General features: G+C 33.3%; 1 protein-coding gene across 1 annotated transcript in view; it reads left to right on the forward strand.

Annotated features, from left to right (window-relative positions):
* Positions 1–18179, forward strand: part of LOC130241176 (dedicator of cytokinesis protein 2) — a 298239-nt gene that overhangs the window by 42101 nt on the left and 237959 nt on the right. The window contains exons 23-25 of the mRNA XM_056472897.1: positions 1735–1843; positions 3297–3367; positions 6550–6656. Of these exons, the coding sequence (XP_056328872.1) occupies positions 1735–1843; positions 3297–3367; positions 6550–6656 (287 nt within the window). The remainder of the gene's footprint in view (positions 1–1734; positions 1844–3296; positions 3368–6549; positions 6657–18179) is intronic.

The raw sequence follows: 18179 nt of genomic DNA on the forward strand, positions 1-18179 counted from the left end.
GTCACTTTATTATAAGGTACATTTCCCACTATTAACAAAGCATTATCTTTGCCACAGTAAACTCCTATAATTGATAGTAAATTTCATATAAAATATATACATTTTAGTGAAGATAAGATGACGTTATAATTGAATATTACATTATAAATATTTTATATTGTAGCTATTTTGATAAAAGATATATTCATATTTTTATGTACATAATTTTAAGTTTTATTCCTGATTTTTTTATGTTTAATGATTTTAAAAAATATATAATTGATATCTTTAATAAACAAAATCAATATGATGTTATATACTTGTCTCATTATGAATGTAAATATTTTATTTAACAAAATGTATGAATAAATAATATACTTTTATAATATATTATAATAATATACTTTTATAATATATACATTCATATTTTTATGTGCATAATTTTTATATCTCACATCATAATTTTTCAATACTTAATGATTTTTATATGTAATTGATATCTGTATTAAACTAAATAAAAATGATGCCATAAACTTGAAAAAAGTAAATATTTTATTAAAAAAATGAATTAATGGTATGAATTAATAATATATATAAATATTGCTACAAAAAGTATTAGAATAAATTATTTAATTATAAAATATTATAATTTTGTATATATATATATATATATATATATATATATATATATATATATATATATATATATATATATATATATATATATATTGGAATATGTTTTTCTTTAGTGATATTTATATATTTTATTATATATTTTTCTATGGAATTTTCATATTTGTATGTGCGTAATTTTAATTTTACACATTATGCCATGCATTCTCATGATTTAAAATATTTATTAAATATATAATTTATATATGTATGATTAATTTGCTGCTTATTAATTGTAAGACAGTAGTTACTAATAAAATAGTAAATAATATAATTAATAATTATTAATAAACTGCCAATATCTTAATAAAAGTCAGACTATAAGCCACTCAGCCATAAATTAACTAATAAATTAATTTAATTTTTATATTTTTTATTTCATTCATTTATTATATAATTTTAGTTTATTTAAAAATATATTTATTAAAAGTTAATTTTTTATTATTTATTTTATAAAAAAAATTATATATATATATATATATATATATATATATATATATATATATATATATATATATATATATATATATATATATATATATATATATATATAGAATGGGAAAATGGGAATGGTTGGTGATACAATGTCCTGTTTGTGGCACATTAGTATATGTGAAATGGCTCATGAAAGAATAAAGTTACATTAAAACCAATCACATCATTGTTTTTCTTTTGAAATTCCCAATAAGTTTGATGTGTCACATGACCTTCTTCCTATTGAAAACACAAAAGTTGGATCCAAGATGGCCGACATCAAAATGGCCACCATGGTCACCACCCATCTTGAAAAATCTGCCCCCTCACATATACTAATGTGCCACAAACAGGACGTTAATATCACCAACCATTCCCATTTTATTAAGGTGTATCAATATAAATGGCCCACCCTGTATATATATATAGATCATAAAAGAAAGCTGTGTGACTTATGATGCAGCGTGAGCAGAAATATATGTGACTCTGTTAATCTAAATGGTAAATCTTAAGCTGTTTTTTGTGTTTGGTGTGAAATGAGTCTGACATCTCCAACATTCAGCAAGTGTGTGAACAGATGTGTGATGTCTTGTGTTTCTCTATTTTCAGACTGTATGAAGGCAAAGAACAGGCAGAGTTTGAAGAATCTCTCAAAAGTCTGTTCGAGTCCATCAATAACCTGATGAAAAGCGACTACACCACTACACTACTGCAGCAGGTCACTATCAAACACACACATATAGAGTTACACAGACATACTGTGTGTTATTATTAATAGTAATGCTAAAATAATGTAATAACTATTATTATATGATAAATTAAATGCATATTATTAAACAAAATATTGATTCTTTTCATTTTAAATATAGTTCTAGACTCTAAAATGTTCAATCCAGGCTCATTCTGAAAACGTAGTCCCGAGGACAATTCTGGAGACCGCGAAACACGTCCCGGGAGGTACAAATTTTTGCAGTTTTTGGTTCTCGCGTACACCCACCAGAGGCCGCTGTCGAACGAACGTCTGTCTGTCCGACTAGCTGTATGATTGACTGGGCGACTGGCCAATCGGCCGGCCGACCCACCCTCCTCCTTCCCTGAACCCAACCAATTTTACTGATCGACCCGCCCGCCCTAAACCCAACCAACGATTTACAAAAGCCGTCCAGAAAAAGAAAAGCCCTCGTCCGATTTTTATTTATTTTTTTTTTTTTACCACGTTTTCGGATTTTACCACATTCTCACCCTGTTATGAACCTCTTCGCTTTATTTCTTGGATTCTGTTTTAGTCTTACCTGATTTCTGGAACCGCTCTTCCCCGGACTCGAACCTGGTCGTCGTCGTCGTAATCAGCTCCTCTCTGCGTCTCAAGTCCGCCGACGTACAGGACGAGCTAACCAGACAAACTGGTTGCAGCGGGAAAGCCCTCCACACGAAGGCAAGCGGTCAGGCGGCAAGCGCTAAAAGGAACGGCGTCATACCGCCCCGCAGCGTTCGCTTAAAAAATTAAATGCAGCCATACGTACCTCCGGCTACATAATTCGCAGTCTCCAGAAACGTCCTCGGGACTACGTTTTCAGAATGAGCCTGGGTTGAAAATGTTTTATTCTATGCATAATAGTTGTATGTGTTATGCATGTTTATAACACTCTTTCATATACACACTGTATATATTTTTATGTTACAAAAATTATAATACAATTTTATTTTCTAAAATCGAATAATTTGAACATTTTCATATATAATATTCATATTGTATGCACACCATTTTAGTTGTACACATTGCATCATAACTTTGTGTATGCATTATTAAACAAAATAAATATGACGTTATATAATTTTCATTATATAATATACAGTATGCAGTGCAATATAATACATTACATAACTTTTTATTGGTTAATTATTTTCTAAATAAATATATTTTAATATTATTAAACAATATTAAGATGTTATGCAGTTTTATTATTGTTTTTTGATTAGGTATAAAACATGCAACACAATATAACATATATATTTCTATTTTAAATATAGTTTGTAATTTTTACTATTTATAAATATTTAATTAAATTGTATTTATTTATCTGTATATATATATTTTACATTTATATATATATATATATATATATATATATATATATATTATTTATGTGTGTGCGTGTGTTTGTGTGTAGGTGGCTGCTCTGAAGTATTTGCCAACAGTCCTGCAAGATGTGGAGACCGTTTTTAATGCTAAACTCCTCAGGTGAGTCTCACAGTAATAATAGTTACTGATATATCTAATATCTCCTAATAAAATATCTTGATTCAGACTCAATCTTGAATAATCACACGCTTAATCTGACTCTAAAGTGCTTTGAGATGGCCATTTGCTATTCGATGTTTGACGTAATCTCAACTGAAACACAAAGAGAGGGCGGGGCATAGATCAGCCCCTCCCTTTTTTAAAAAACAGCCAATAGAGTTTTGTTTTTATTACAGCTCTGACAGTGAAAGTGGCTGAGCTCAAGAGCATCAAAAGAAAAGCAAATGAGAAGGGGGCGGGGCTTGTCGGACACTAGAGAGCATTTGATTGGTTATGATTTAATAAGTAACTGACGTTTGAGCTGACGTGAGTAAAACTATTGATTAATTTAGGCAGAAGTGACAAACTGTAAGCTTTAAGGTGCTTTATGTAAGTGTTTGACTCTTTTAAATCATGAAAATATCATATATTTGCAGATATTTCAGAAACATGCTCAGTGAACGTTCTTGTTTATCTGAAAAACAATGCTGAAGTCAGATATTCTGCTTTTAAAATGTGCGTTTTGGTCCCTTTAACCCGCCCACTGCCAGTTTAGCCAATTATATTTCAGCAGCCGTGGTTGCCTTGGTGGAAAACAGCGTATTTCGTATATTCAGTCAGGAAGACTCTCAAAGCATGCATCTGCTACCAAAATGCGACCTCTAGTGGACAGAAGCAGACTCCGAAATGGAGAGAGGTCTGGCTGCAGACCTGGTGCAGTGCAGTCTGTACTGCATCCAATGCTTTTTAATGGGCTCATCTCATTGTGTCTGACATTGCATCGTTGAGTGATGCAATCTCAGCTTGCATCATAAAGGCTGCATCCAGATACCATTGCCGAAATGAGACGCAGATTCAGAGTTCCACATGAGGTTATTAACCAACAAAAAATATAAATATTACAAGCCTAAACATTAGGTGAGCAGGATTTGTAGTGATTTGCAGTGATGAGCAATTGGTGGTTTACACCAGACGAAACATGACAGAAATGTAAACACAATCATTCAGAAGCACAGAATAGTGCACTCACTGCACTCCAGCGAAATGGTAAGGTTTATAATGCATTTAATACATATTAAACCTCTTTAACATTATTAAATGTAGATGCTGAATCACTGATATGTGTTGGCTTGCACTGAGGCACAGTTCTGAAGTTCATTTTCAAGCTCTGAGGTAAATTATCTGCTGTTGCTTTCAGTATACGGCAACAAATGTCATGTAAAATGGCATTCAAACTCACATTATTAGCATTTAACACTAAATAAAGCACATGAGGTGCACCTGAGGCGATCATATCATCAAGTTTTCTGTTGTTCAGCTGCATGAAATAGAAACCGTTTCTAATATATACATTTTTTAGGTGTTGGTTAGGACAAAAAACCCTTTTAATAAGAATAAAAAATGTTTAATAAGAATAAAAATGTTCCTTCTATCGCGTGCCGGTACTTTAATTTAGAACAGGATTTAAATCAGCCGTAAATCAGCGTTTAGGCTCGATAGTCAGGCTCGCTTCTGTTGTTGTTGTCAATCTGGCAACCTGCGCTTGCATTTGTTTTGATCCAGGAATGCAATACCAAGTTCAACCACTGGGTGTCAAACTTGCACTGCACCTTTACATGTTTATATTAGTTCTATATTGGATTAAATGGTATAAAAATCAATGATTATAAAAGTTACATTATTAATTTATAATTAAATCATTTGTCAATTGTGATCATTAACCGCCTATATCTGGCATTTGATTATACGATTAATGGAGAATAATATAAATGATTAATAATCACAATTCTTTTTTTAATGTAAAAAGAAAAGAGAAGACATATGGATGATCGCGTGATTATACACACAGAGGTTGTCACTGAAACAAATCCTTAGACTCTTCACCATTAAAAAAAAGCTGATTTAGTTATTTCACAGCCTCATCTACAGCCATAGTGAATCATAACAGGAGAGATAATAACTACAGTGCTGAGATCAGTGCTTAGATTGGTTAACATTGACTCTTTACATACTGAAACTTAAAAATACAGACACAAACAGCACCACAGACTTAATACAACACTATACGGCACACCAAATCAGCTTTGCTGTGACCTGTTCTGACACTTGCATTATTCTGATTGAACGCAAAATTTGATCACTGTTTTGGAGCAAACTAGAGTATAGATATATTTATAATTCATAAGCTAATCTAGTTTGTTGGAGAACTAGATTATATAGAACTAGATTATACACTTTACAGTAAGGTTGTATTAGTTAATGTTAGTTCTACCAACATAAACAACCACTGAACAACACATGTATTACAGAATTTGTTCATTGTTAGTTCATGTTAACTCACTCTGCATTAACTAATGATAACAAGCATGAATATGAATGTTAATAATGCATTAGTAAATGTTGAACAATGATTAATAAATCAGTACACGTGGTGTTTATTATTAGTTCCTGTTAGTAAATGCATCAACTAATAAAAGCTTATTGTAAAGTGTGACCAACAGACTGAATCTATCTAACCTCTAAAAAGCTTTATTTTAATTTCGCGCGAGCTGTAATGAGTTTACGGAGCCGGTTGCTCTGAAAAGCAGTGTGTTTGGAGTGTTTTATCCAGTTAGAGCTGAAAGTGCGCTTCATCACTGTATACTGACTCAGACTCGCTCGATATCATACTGTAGTTTCTCTGAGACGCGATCAATAAAACACAGCTCGCTTTCTCTGCCTGTGTGTGTGTGCGCGTTCAGTCATTTCTTCTATTCTTATCTGTTATTTAACACCATGCATAGAGATCCTGCACACACACTGACGCTTGTCTTGCTGAAGCCGATTAGTTGATTTCTGAACACCACAAAACTGAATCAACTGTGAATAAACTAAACTGGCCGTACTGTATGAGTGTGGTGAAATGGAAGCGTGTATGGGTGATTCCCAGTACTGGGTTGTGACGGAAGGGCATCTGCTGTGTAAAACATATGCTGGAATAGTTGGCGGTTCATTCCACTGTGGCAACCCCTGAGATAGAGACTAAGCCGAAGGAAAATGAATGAAATGAAAATGGACTCTTGTGCAATCTGTGACCTCTCTCTCTCTCTCTCTCTCTCTCTCTCTCTCTCTCTGTGTGTGTGTGTGTATGTGTGTGTGTTCAGTAAGCTGTTGTATGATTTCTACACCTGTATCCCTCCGGATAAACTCCAGAAACACAAAGTGAGCTCCATGACTGAGATAGTGGGCAGCAGACTCTTCCAAAGACAAGGTGAAACACACAGACAAAAACATGCACACACACTCATGAACAAAGATGCACACACACACACACACACACTCATGCTATTGTGCACGCACGCATGTGCATGCACACACAAACACACATGCACACACACTGAATACACACAACACACACACATAACACAACACACTTAAAAGCTCACAGACACACACATGCACACGCACACACACATACTGACTGAACACACACATACACACACATTTATTACACAAACATTTATTGTTATTCATTTTAAACAGACCGCATTCTGAAATACCTTCCCATTTTACACCTGTAACTTATATTAAAGTCTTCTCTTCTCTTCTCTTCTCTTCTCTTCTCTTCTCTTCTCTTCTCTTCTCTTCTCTTCTCTTCTCTTCTCTTCTCTTACTTATATTAAACTCTTCTCTTCTCTTCTCTTCTCTTCTCTTCTCTTCTCTTCTCTTCTCTTCTCTTCTCTTCTCTTCTCTTCTTCTCTTCATATTTGTGTTTCTCTCTGCTGTGTTTCTCTGGGTTTATATGATAGCCTGTGGCCTGCTCCTGCCAAACGCCCTGTTAACTAGATGCTATAAAGTGATGAATGCTGTGTGTGTGTGCGTGTGTGTGTGCGTGTGTGTGTGTGTGTGTGTGTGTGTGTGTGTGTGTGTGTGTGTGTGTTCATGCTCTTTAACTTCAATGAGATGCAGACGGGTGATGAATGTGTTTGTGTGTGTGTGTGTGTGTGTTTTACTAAAGAGTCTGATCATTTTCCTCATGAGAGCCTTGATGGATTGTGTTCTGCATGTGTGTGTGTGTGTGTGTGTGTGTGTTTGATGATGGCCGATTATAGACAGATTCATCATCCGAGTGTTCAACCTCCATTGTGTTTGTTGTAAAATCTACCAAGTGTAACATCTGTGCTTTAACTTATTTTTGCAGACTAATAGTAACTTAATAATAATAATATATATATATATATATATATTTTTTTTCTTCCAATTTATTTATGTGTTTTATTTAATTTAATATTATTATTTTAATATATACATACACTACCTGACAAAAATCTTGTCATTGATCTCAGTTGTAAGAGCAGCAAATAATAACTCGACTTCTAGTTGATCATTTGGAAAAGTGGCAGAAGGTGGATTTTTTCCATGAATCATCTGTTGATCTGCATCCTAATCAGCACAAATACTACAGATAACCTACTGGAACCTGCATGGAGCCAAGATTCTCACAGAAATCAGTCAAGTTTGGTGAAGGAAACATCATGGTTTAGGGTTACATTCAGTATGGGGGCGTGTAAGAGATCTGCAACATCAACAGCCTGAGGTATCAAGACATTTGAGCTGCCCATTACATTACAAACCACAGGAGAGGGCAAATTCTCCAGCAGGATAGCGCTCCTTCTCATACTTCAGCCTCCACATTAAAGATCCTGAAAGCAAAGAAGATCAAGGGGCTCCCAGATTGGCCAGCCCAGTCACCAGACATGAACATTATTAAGCATTAAGCATGGAATCATTGAAGATGAATCTAAGAGTCTTGATGAACTCTGGGAGTCCTACAAGAAGGCTTTCTTTGCCATTCCAGATGACTTTATTAATCAGTGATTTGAGTCATTGCAGAGATGTATGGATGCAGTCCTCCAAGCTCATGATGGAGTCAGACACAATATTCAATCTGTTTCCACTGCAGCATGACCACATATTCTATATATATATATATATATATATATATATATATATATATATATATATATATATATATATATATATATATATATATATATGTATATATATATATATATGTATATATATATATATATGTATATATATATATATATATATATATATATATATATATATATATATATATATGAAGAGTTCAGATGCAAAAACCTCTAATGGCATTTGAAATTTTCTTTTAAAATGAGCATTTTTCCCAGACTCCTATATTTATGTTCACTAATTTCACATTAATGACAATGAAAATAGCATATTAATTGACATAAAATGGAAATTACTCAACATTTTCATAGTCTGAGTCTGCGGTGAAATGAAACTGCATTTTTGTATTTTCTGCCTGGTATTGATCTGTTTACTGTCCTCTTGCCATGAAATCAGAGCCACAAATAACCATTTCTGGATTACGAATAACCCATTTCAGTCCACATCCTCTTGGTTTGCATTCAACATCAGCTTCACCATCAAATCCATGCATTTTCTGAGCCATACATGTCCTCATTAATATTCATGAGCACCATCCTGTGATTGGTTGAGGGGCTTTCTTACATCATAGTGTGAGGATTCCTCTTCTGTCTGGGCTGTTTACTCATTCATATATTCGTGTGTCATTTATTTATTTGTGACTTACAGTAAGCCGTCCTGACAGGCATTTTAATTGAAATTTATCCGGCCGCCGCTGCAAAAATGAGACCCCATTTGGTGAGGTGTCACTCTGAAATGAGGGCTAGAGCAATGAGACATTTATATGCTGTATAATTAACCGCAGTGTATTAGCCTCATCACCTGGAGGAGAAGCAAGGCATGATGGGAAGAGAGACAGGTGTCGGTGAGCAGGAGATCATTTAATAAAAACGCTTATTTCGTCATAATAATAATAGTTCATACTGGGGGCGACACGGTGGCTCAGTGGTTAGCACAGTGGTCTCACAGCAAGAAGGTCGCTGGTTTGAATCCAGGCTAGGCCAGTTGTCGTTTCTGAATGGAGTTTGCATGTTCTCCCCGTGTTGGCGTGGGTTTCCTCCGGGTGCTCTGGTTTCCCCCACAGTCCAAACACATGCGCTATAGGGGAATTGATGAACTAAATTGGCCGTATGAGTGTGTGTGTGTGAATGTGTGAGTGTGTATGGGTGTTTCCCAGTACTAGGTTAAAACTGAAAGGGAATCTGCTGTGTAAAACGTATGCTGAAATAATTGGCGGTTCCTTTCGTTGTGGCGACCTCAATCAGGAACTAAGCTGAAGGAGAATGAATGAATGAATGAATGAATAGTTCATGCTGATAGATACTGACTGATTAGCATTAGCATGTTAAAAGCAACGTGAGGTTGGTGTTTGCAGATGATTTTTACAGTATGGTTATATGTAAATAATTATTAGATTGAAGCATATTTTTGAACGAATGGAGTTTGTGTTAGTACAGACATGATAATATTTCATTTTAGAGCAAGTGAAACTCATTAAAGATGCTTTAAATTGATAAACGATAGCTAACTCTAACCCTAATGGCAAAAAATGAGCTGAAATGTAAATTATTTCCTGAAGGATCACGTCACGCTGAATACATTTAGGATTATTTATTTAGCATTTTAATAATGTTATACAATGTTCAGTTTTTATTGTCATTTTTGACTAAATAAATTAAGACTTGGTGAGCAGAAGAGACTTTCAAAAACATCAATCGTCAAACTAAATCTGGCCAACCTCAAATATTTGAATAATAAACAACACCAAATACAGTATCTTTATTATATTAAATATCAGCAATATCACATGAGTAGCAATGTGATATGGCTGTATATCAGCACTGGTAGGATACACAGCCATATCGCAGTACTACAAGTGTGAAATTGTGTTATACAACAGTTGGGTGGCATAATTGTATATATGAAAAAGAAAATCAAACACGGAGAGTCTTAAAAACCCTTCTGTATAAGGAACTACTTTCTTCTGCCATTCATTCACATCTGCAGCTGACGTCAGAACAGCAGAAGCCGTTGCTCATTCACCAACGTCACTCTAGAGCTAGCGTTTGACTGATTCTCTAGCGTAATGTCTAAAGTGATGACAAAACAGCTGATTTTGCTCCCATTTTAAGATTATAAGGCTGAACGACATGAAATGCCATCAGTCTACAGAGATTTCCCAGTATTTCTCTGTTGTAATTGGGATATCACAATAGTAAACACAGAAAAAGCCAAAGCAAAGCAAACACTAGCAGATTACTATGGTATAAATACAGCAATACAACATACAAAAGAGAGAGATCCTACTAGAATGTCACTTACCTGTTTTATAATGATTTGATAAGCTGTAGTTTGACATTACGCTGAGTTTTTCTCTCCTAAGGACTGATTATGCGGTCTCTGTCGCCATCTTGTGGTGGAACGTCAACCGTCTTTGCTCTGCTCAGTATGACAGGCTGATGGCCGTCGACATGCTGGATCTCAGAATTATAAATATTTAAAATAGGCACTATCCTTATAAATAAACTGCATAGTTGCAATCTAAACAACTGCATTAAAAATATTAATATTATTTATTAAAAATAATTATTAATAATTAATACTTAAATAATAAAAGCATTTTTTTTAATGACATCATGATTTTGTCCTTCATCATTTTGATGAGCAATAAAAAAAATCTTGTGAGAAATATGGCAATATGAAATCTTCACACAGATTCCCTTATAGGGTTTCTAAGCAATTTCTCATTCACTCAATTCAATTTAAACTGAAGTATTCTCTAATTAAAGCCAACTGACCAGACAATCTTAATTCATCCAGCCAAGGACATTTGAGACGGCATTCTAGTAACTTTAGGCCACACTCTCATTCACACACTGCCACACACACACACAGGCCTTCATTTACAGACATGTAATTTAGCTGAAAGCACGATCTCCCACTGCACTACAAAACACAAATTCAAGTACCTTTATCTACAGGTATTTGCATGTGTAGATTTTAGGGACCATTTCCAACATGTTTTAAAACCTATGAGAGCAGAATAACCACCTAGCAACAGTGCAGGGCACCCTAGCAATGGTAAAGCAATGCCCTGGCAACAATCCTTTAGCTATCCATGCTGTTAAGTTCTGCACAATCAAGCTCCACTGACTCACAAAATAATCAGGGTCAGTTTCACAGCCAGTGGATTTACATTATTATGATAGAATATGACAAACATAATGATGATGAAGTGCAAGACAATAACAACTGAGAAAATGAATATGACAGAATAAACAACATGAGAAATGGGGAACACAAGCAAATAAAGGAGAAAAACAAAAAATAGTATAAATAAATAAATATTAATAAATTAAATAATTAATTCCAGTAATAATAATAATAATAATAATATTAATAATAAATTTAAATAACATTTAAACTAAATTAAATAAATAAAATGTAATCAATAATAATTATAATAATAATAATAATAATAATGATAAAGTAAAATAAAATATTTGATCATAATAATTTTTTTAAATAATAATAATAATAATAATAATAATAGCAACAATAACAATTAGATTTAAACTAAATAATTATTATACATTTTTATTAATATTTATAATAATATCAATTATAACAATAAGTATAATAATAAAATAAAATATTTTAATAAAAATATTAATAATAATAATAACAATTATTATAATAATAAAATAATAAACTGTATTATTATAATACATTTAAATAATACTAATAATACTGCAGGCTTTCGCAGTAGCTGGTCCTACCTTGTGGAATGCTCTGCCCCTTTGTATTAGGTCTATATCATCTCTGTCTGTTTTTAAATCTAGGTTGAAAACTTACCTTTTTGATTTGGCATTTTATCAGTGAGAATTGTTTGTTTTAGCTATAATTTTATACTTGTTCTTTGTGATTTGTATTGTTCAGCACATTGGTCAACCTTTGATTGTGGTGCTTTGAATAGCGCTATAAAAATAAAATTGACATTGACAATAATAATAATAATAATAATGATGATAATAATAATAATAATGATGATAATATCAACAACCATAATTAAATTAAATTAATTAATTATTATAAATTGTATTAATAATAATAATAATAATAATAATAATAACAATAATGATAATAACAACAATAATAATTAAATTTAATTAATTATTATAAATTGTATTAATATTAATAATAATAATAATAATAAAATTAATAATAAGAAGTAGAAGAAGAAAATGTATAAAATAAAAACAATAAAATGTAATAAATAATAATAATAATATAATTATTATAATACATTTAAATAATAATAATAATAATAATAATAATAATAATAATAATAGTAATAATAAATAAATGATGATGATAATAATAACAATAATAATAATAATAATAATAATAATAATAATAATAATAACAACAATAATAAAAATTAAATTATTATTAAATTGTTTTATTAATATTATAATAATAATTAAATAATAATAATAATATAATTATTATAATACATTTAAATAATAATAATAATAATAATAATAAATAAATGATGATGATAATAATAACAATAATAATAATAATAATAATAATAATAATAATAATAATAATAACAATAATACAAATTAAATTATTATTAAATTGTTTTATTAATAATAATTAAATGAATAATAATAATAATAATATAATTATTTCAATAAATTTATATAGTAATGATAATAATAATAATAATAATAATAATAATAATAATAATAATAATAATAATAATAATAATAATAATAATAAAAATAGACTCAATTAAATAAAATAAGCTGTTAGCTTTATATATACAGTTTAAGTCAGAATTATTAGCTCCCCTGTTTATTTTTTCCCAAATTTCTATTTAACTGAGAGCAGATTTCTCCAACACATTTCTGAACATAATAGTTTTAATAACTCATCTCTAATAACTGATTTATTTTCTCTTTGTCATGATGACAGTAAATAATATTAGACTAGATATTACTCAAGACACTTCTATACAGCTTAAAGTGACATCTAAAGGCTTAACTAGGGTAATTAGGTTAACTGGGCAGGTTAGGGTAATTAGGCAAGTTATTGTATAATGATGGTTCATTCTGTAGACTTTAGGAAAAATATAGCTTAAAGGCGCTAATAATTTTGACCTTTAAAACGGCTCATAAAAAAACTGCTTTTATTCTAGCCGAAATAAAACAAATAAGACTTTCTCCAGAAGAAAAAATATTATAGGAAATACTGTGAAAAACTCCCTGCTCTGTTAAACATCATTTGAGAAATACTAAAAAAGAAATAAATTAAAAGGGTGTTTAATAATTCTGACTTATCTGTATAATACAATAAAGTCTTCATAATTCAGAGCATAAATCAAAATCCCGCATCAGCTACTGCATTTTGCTGCTTCTAAAGCTTTTGAAACTAAAATATAATTGCAGTCCCCTAGCAACCACACCCAACACCCCAGCAACCACATTGTAATGCCCTGGCAACCGCCCTGGCATCATGATCTCTGCACAAACAGCACCAGTGACTCGCAAAATGTAAAAGTCCAGTTGGCAAACACAGAGTCAGACTCACTGCCAATAGAAACACTTGATTTCTCAAGACCCGAAAGCCTCTTACAGTCTCCATTATTAATATTGATTCCAAGAAATATGCAAATCTAAACTCCCTGTATGAGAGACCGGCTCCAAAACAGCGACAACTTCAGTCCGCTTTTACCCAGAAATCAACGCTACACTTACATTAGCAGATGGTGACTCGGAAAGTAATAATAAATGAACAAATAAGAGTGAGATGTGTGTGTTTCCCCTCCCGTAATGCCTCCTAACCCAGCAGGATCAACAGTGGGAAAAGCCCTCGGCAACTGTAACCAGAACAACAGCCTCATTATGGGGTGGAAGAAACTTTAATTCACTTTCACTGCATTTGAATTAGTCAGATGAGATGAGATGAGATGAGTGTGTGTGTGTGTGTGTGTGTGTGCGTGTGTGTGTGTGAAGCACTTCATCATTTTAATGTATCAGCACAGAGAGTTAAATAACAGAACATTTGTGTGTGTGTGTGTGTGTGTGTGTGTGTGTGTGTGTGTGTGTGTGTGTGTGTGTGTGTGTTTGTCTGCGAAAGTGTGTGTGTGCGCACATTTAAGTGTGCAGCCGCCGGCTTCAGCTGTCATCAGTATGTTAACAACATTTGCGAGCGCAGAGGATCCAATTTCCAGCTGCTCTCTCCATCCGCCTGCAGGAGAGCATTACAGGTGAATCTGCAGCTCTGCACGCTTCATCACGGAGAAACACGAGTGTTAACAGCGGAGAGAAACACTGGCGGTATTACTGAACATCCGCGATGTCAGTCATAGACACCCGATTCGATTAGATCTCGAGTCTTGCAAGAGGAGCTCAGGTTAAAGCTCCTACACGTGCTTTGAATCCTGAAGAGAGGGCGGGGCATGTTGTAGCTCCTCCCTCTTTTTAAAAAACCAGCCAATTGTGTTTTGTTTCTAATCACTGCTCTGCTAGTGAGAGTGGTTGAGCTCAAGCGCTTCAAATGAACAGCCAATGAGAAGAAGTGACAGGGCTTGTCAGATACTAGAGAGCATTTGATTGGTCAGAAGATTTGAAGCTGAAGTATGAGGTGACGTCATAGAAATCTTTGATCCATTAAGGCTGAAGTGACAAAGTACAAGCTTTACATGTTTATATCAGGCTTATATCTTCTAATTGCGAATAAGGTCACTGTTTTGGAGGACACTAGCTTATAGATTAACATACTGATACTAACCATTGACTGTAAAAGATTTGGACGTAGTATCTGTGACGTCACCCATAAGTAGGCCCCAGTGTTGGGCAGTAGCGTCGCTACAAGTAGTGACACTACTAGCTTAACTACATTTCTCAGTAGCGTGGCGGTAGCATCGCTACTTTCTATATCAAATAGCTTTTCAGTAGCGAAGCTATTTTATTAGTCAAGTAACTGCAGTTGCTTCCACACAAGCTACATTTACTGAACGCGAATCAATAAGTGACGGCACCAACTTTCACGGAGCTGTGAGGACAGTGTCCAGCAGATGAAGGTAAATCTATATGATGGCAAGAATCAAGATTTCTTCTTCCTCCTCTCTTACGGTGGTTGACAACAAACTTTTTGGTGCATTACTGCCACCTCTGGTCGGTGACGTTGCCAACCAAATTAGGCCAACATGAGAAACTTGGTTCATGGAAATATGACTGAGGGAGAGGAGTTATTTCTGAAGCAGGACTCCTCGTGACCATACCTCGAGAAGTACATGTTACGATGCAATAACTTAATTTCTGATGCTGTGCTCAAAAAATACTTTAGTAATTTATAGTACTGCTATAAATTACTGTATTATGTATTGTAATTTATTATTGAAGAGTTGTAAATATATATACAATATGCATAATGCTTATGTCAAAATATGTCCCTTTACTATAAATTACTTTAGTATTGTAAATGTGAAACAGCTGGATTTATTGGATTTTTTTGTTTGAGCTGTTATATACTATAACTTGTTTCTGTTTGGTACAATATTATTTTACAGTAAATAACTGAACTATTCTGCCTCATATGTTTCATTGACAGTGTTATTGATCATTAAGATATGATTGACTTGGATTTAAGTTGCTTCGATTTAAAAATGAAAATTGTAAAAATAGCTTAGATGTAGCTACGCTACTTTTGCCATGTAGCTTTTAGCTTAGCTTGCTACATTTCCCAGAGGTGTAGCTTTTAGCGTAGTTAAGCTACATTTTAAGTAGAGTAGCTAATAGCTTAGCTCACTACATTTTTCAAGTAGCTTGACCAACACTGGTAGGGCCACATGGAATCTGCGTGCAGAATGCCACAGATTTTAGCCCATCATTAATTCTGTTTATTTAATTGAGTAAATGTGTGTAAATCTATATTTATTCAGTTCTTTTTAATTATTAACAGTAATATTATTGACTAATATGAAAATGTTCACCTGATTTATTTACAATGCAGTGTGTACAGTAATATTTTCTGTCTTTTAGTAGAGATATTATATGAGAGACTTGCTTTGTTTACCAAATAAGGTGGATCTAATTGGATTTGCATTGTAAACATTAAATAAATTTAAAAAGAGATAATTTTTTATTTCACATATTAAGGTTTTAGTTATGATACTCTTGAAATCATTCTGCAGAAATCCGCAGATTTTTACCAAAACTCTCCGCAGAAATAGTAAAAATGTCCGCAGATTCTGTCTGGCCCTACCCATGGGTTTCAAAGAGGCGAAGCGTGAGTAGAGCAACAGATGTCTGCAAGCATTTTGCTTAGATGAGTTTTTCTTTGGGAGAAATGCTTAATACTTCATTACCCGCGACTCGTTTGTGTTCTGACCACATGTGCTTGGTTGTGCACTATATCAATAAAGTCGTAATACTTTGAGCCACTAAGTGAAGTTTCACAAACTAAAGCTGCGGTCACACTTGACTTTTCCTCCCATAGACTTCCATTCATACGCACGCTAATGCGTCAGACCGGAAACGCAGGGTCATGCGTCAAGTTTCGCATGTTGCTGCGGTGCAAAGTTCAAGCTTGGTGATCTCTGACCTGCGAAATCGCATCACTTGACTGCGTGAGACCAATCGAGGATCAAAACATGACCTTTCTGGACTGAAATTTAAAGCATGGAGCAATCGCTGGCTTTTTTAATGTCTAATCATCTTGTTTAATCCCGCCGCTTTTCGCAGCGCAGTACGACAGAATTTCGCACACACAAAGCCCAGTGTGACCATAGCTTAATTTCGAGAGGAGCATGTGATTTGATCTCGGCTGGTCTCCCATCCGCAGTCATTAGTAAGCCAATCAGATTAATCCAATCAGAATCAGAATCAGAAAGAGCTTTATTGCCAGGTATGTTCACACATACGAGGAATTTGTTTTGGTGACAGAGCTTCTGCAGTGCAAGAACATTACAGAGACAGGACAAAAAACAGATCATAAATATATTTAAAAAATAGAAGTAAGTAGTGAGTGCAAATATACAGATTGACAAGTGTATGTACATGTTTGTACTATATTCAACGTTATATGAGCAGCGGTTATGTGCAAATTGGCATGTAAAGTGTGTTGTTAAATAAGTGTATATGTGTATAAAAGTGTATAGCAGTAGTGATGTTGGTTCCACAATTATTATCATCAAGTGTCGCCCCAATCTAACATTACCTGAAAAATATTTGATAAATAAATATATATAAATATCATTTCCTTGCTATTCCATGTATAATTCACACACTGCTGGTATTGCTATACTTGTGGGGACGTTAACATAAGGCTATACAAGACCCACACACTCTCTCTCTCTCTTTTTCTGTCTGGCATGGTGTGGTGTGTCCATCCGTCTGGTTTTGTCCTGCTGGGTAATTGAACTGGCGTCTTATTACCATGTGAAATAGTTTATTGTGAACTCTGGGGACTGAACGGCAGATGAAAATGATTCTTCTGGGATCCGTTGTCAAAGATCTTTTTCTACTGAGAGAAGTAATGACACAAGACTGAGATGAGACGAGTTTTCAGTGCTCACACACGGCTTTGATTCAGTCTTACACCTGGTAGAAATCATACTTTATAAATGGATGTGCAGATTTTGTGTTTAAAAGTTTTATTATATGGCCGAACGTTATAGTTATGTTTAATTAGCTTTTTTTGGTTGATTTGCTGTTTATATTTGTATTAGCTTTTGCTATTTTATTTATTCTTATTATTTGTGATTATGATTATTTGATTTTAACGTAAGCAGTCGCAGGAGGCACAG

This window comes from Danio aesculapii, chromosome 14 (genome assembly GCF_903798145.1).
Source record: "Danio aesculapii chromosome 14, fDanAes4.1, whole genome shotgun sequence".
NCBI classification, from domain to species: domain Eukaryota; kingdom Metazoa; phylum Chordata; class Actinopteri; order Cypriniformes; family Danionidae; genus Danio; species Danio aesculapii.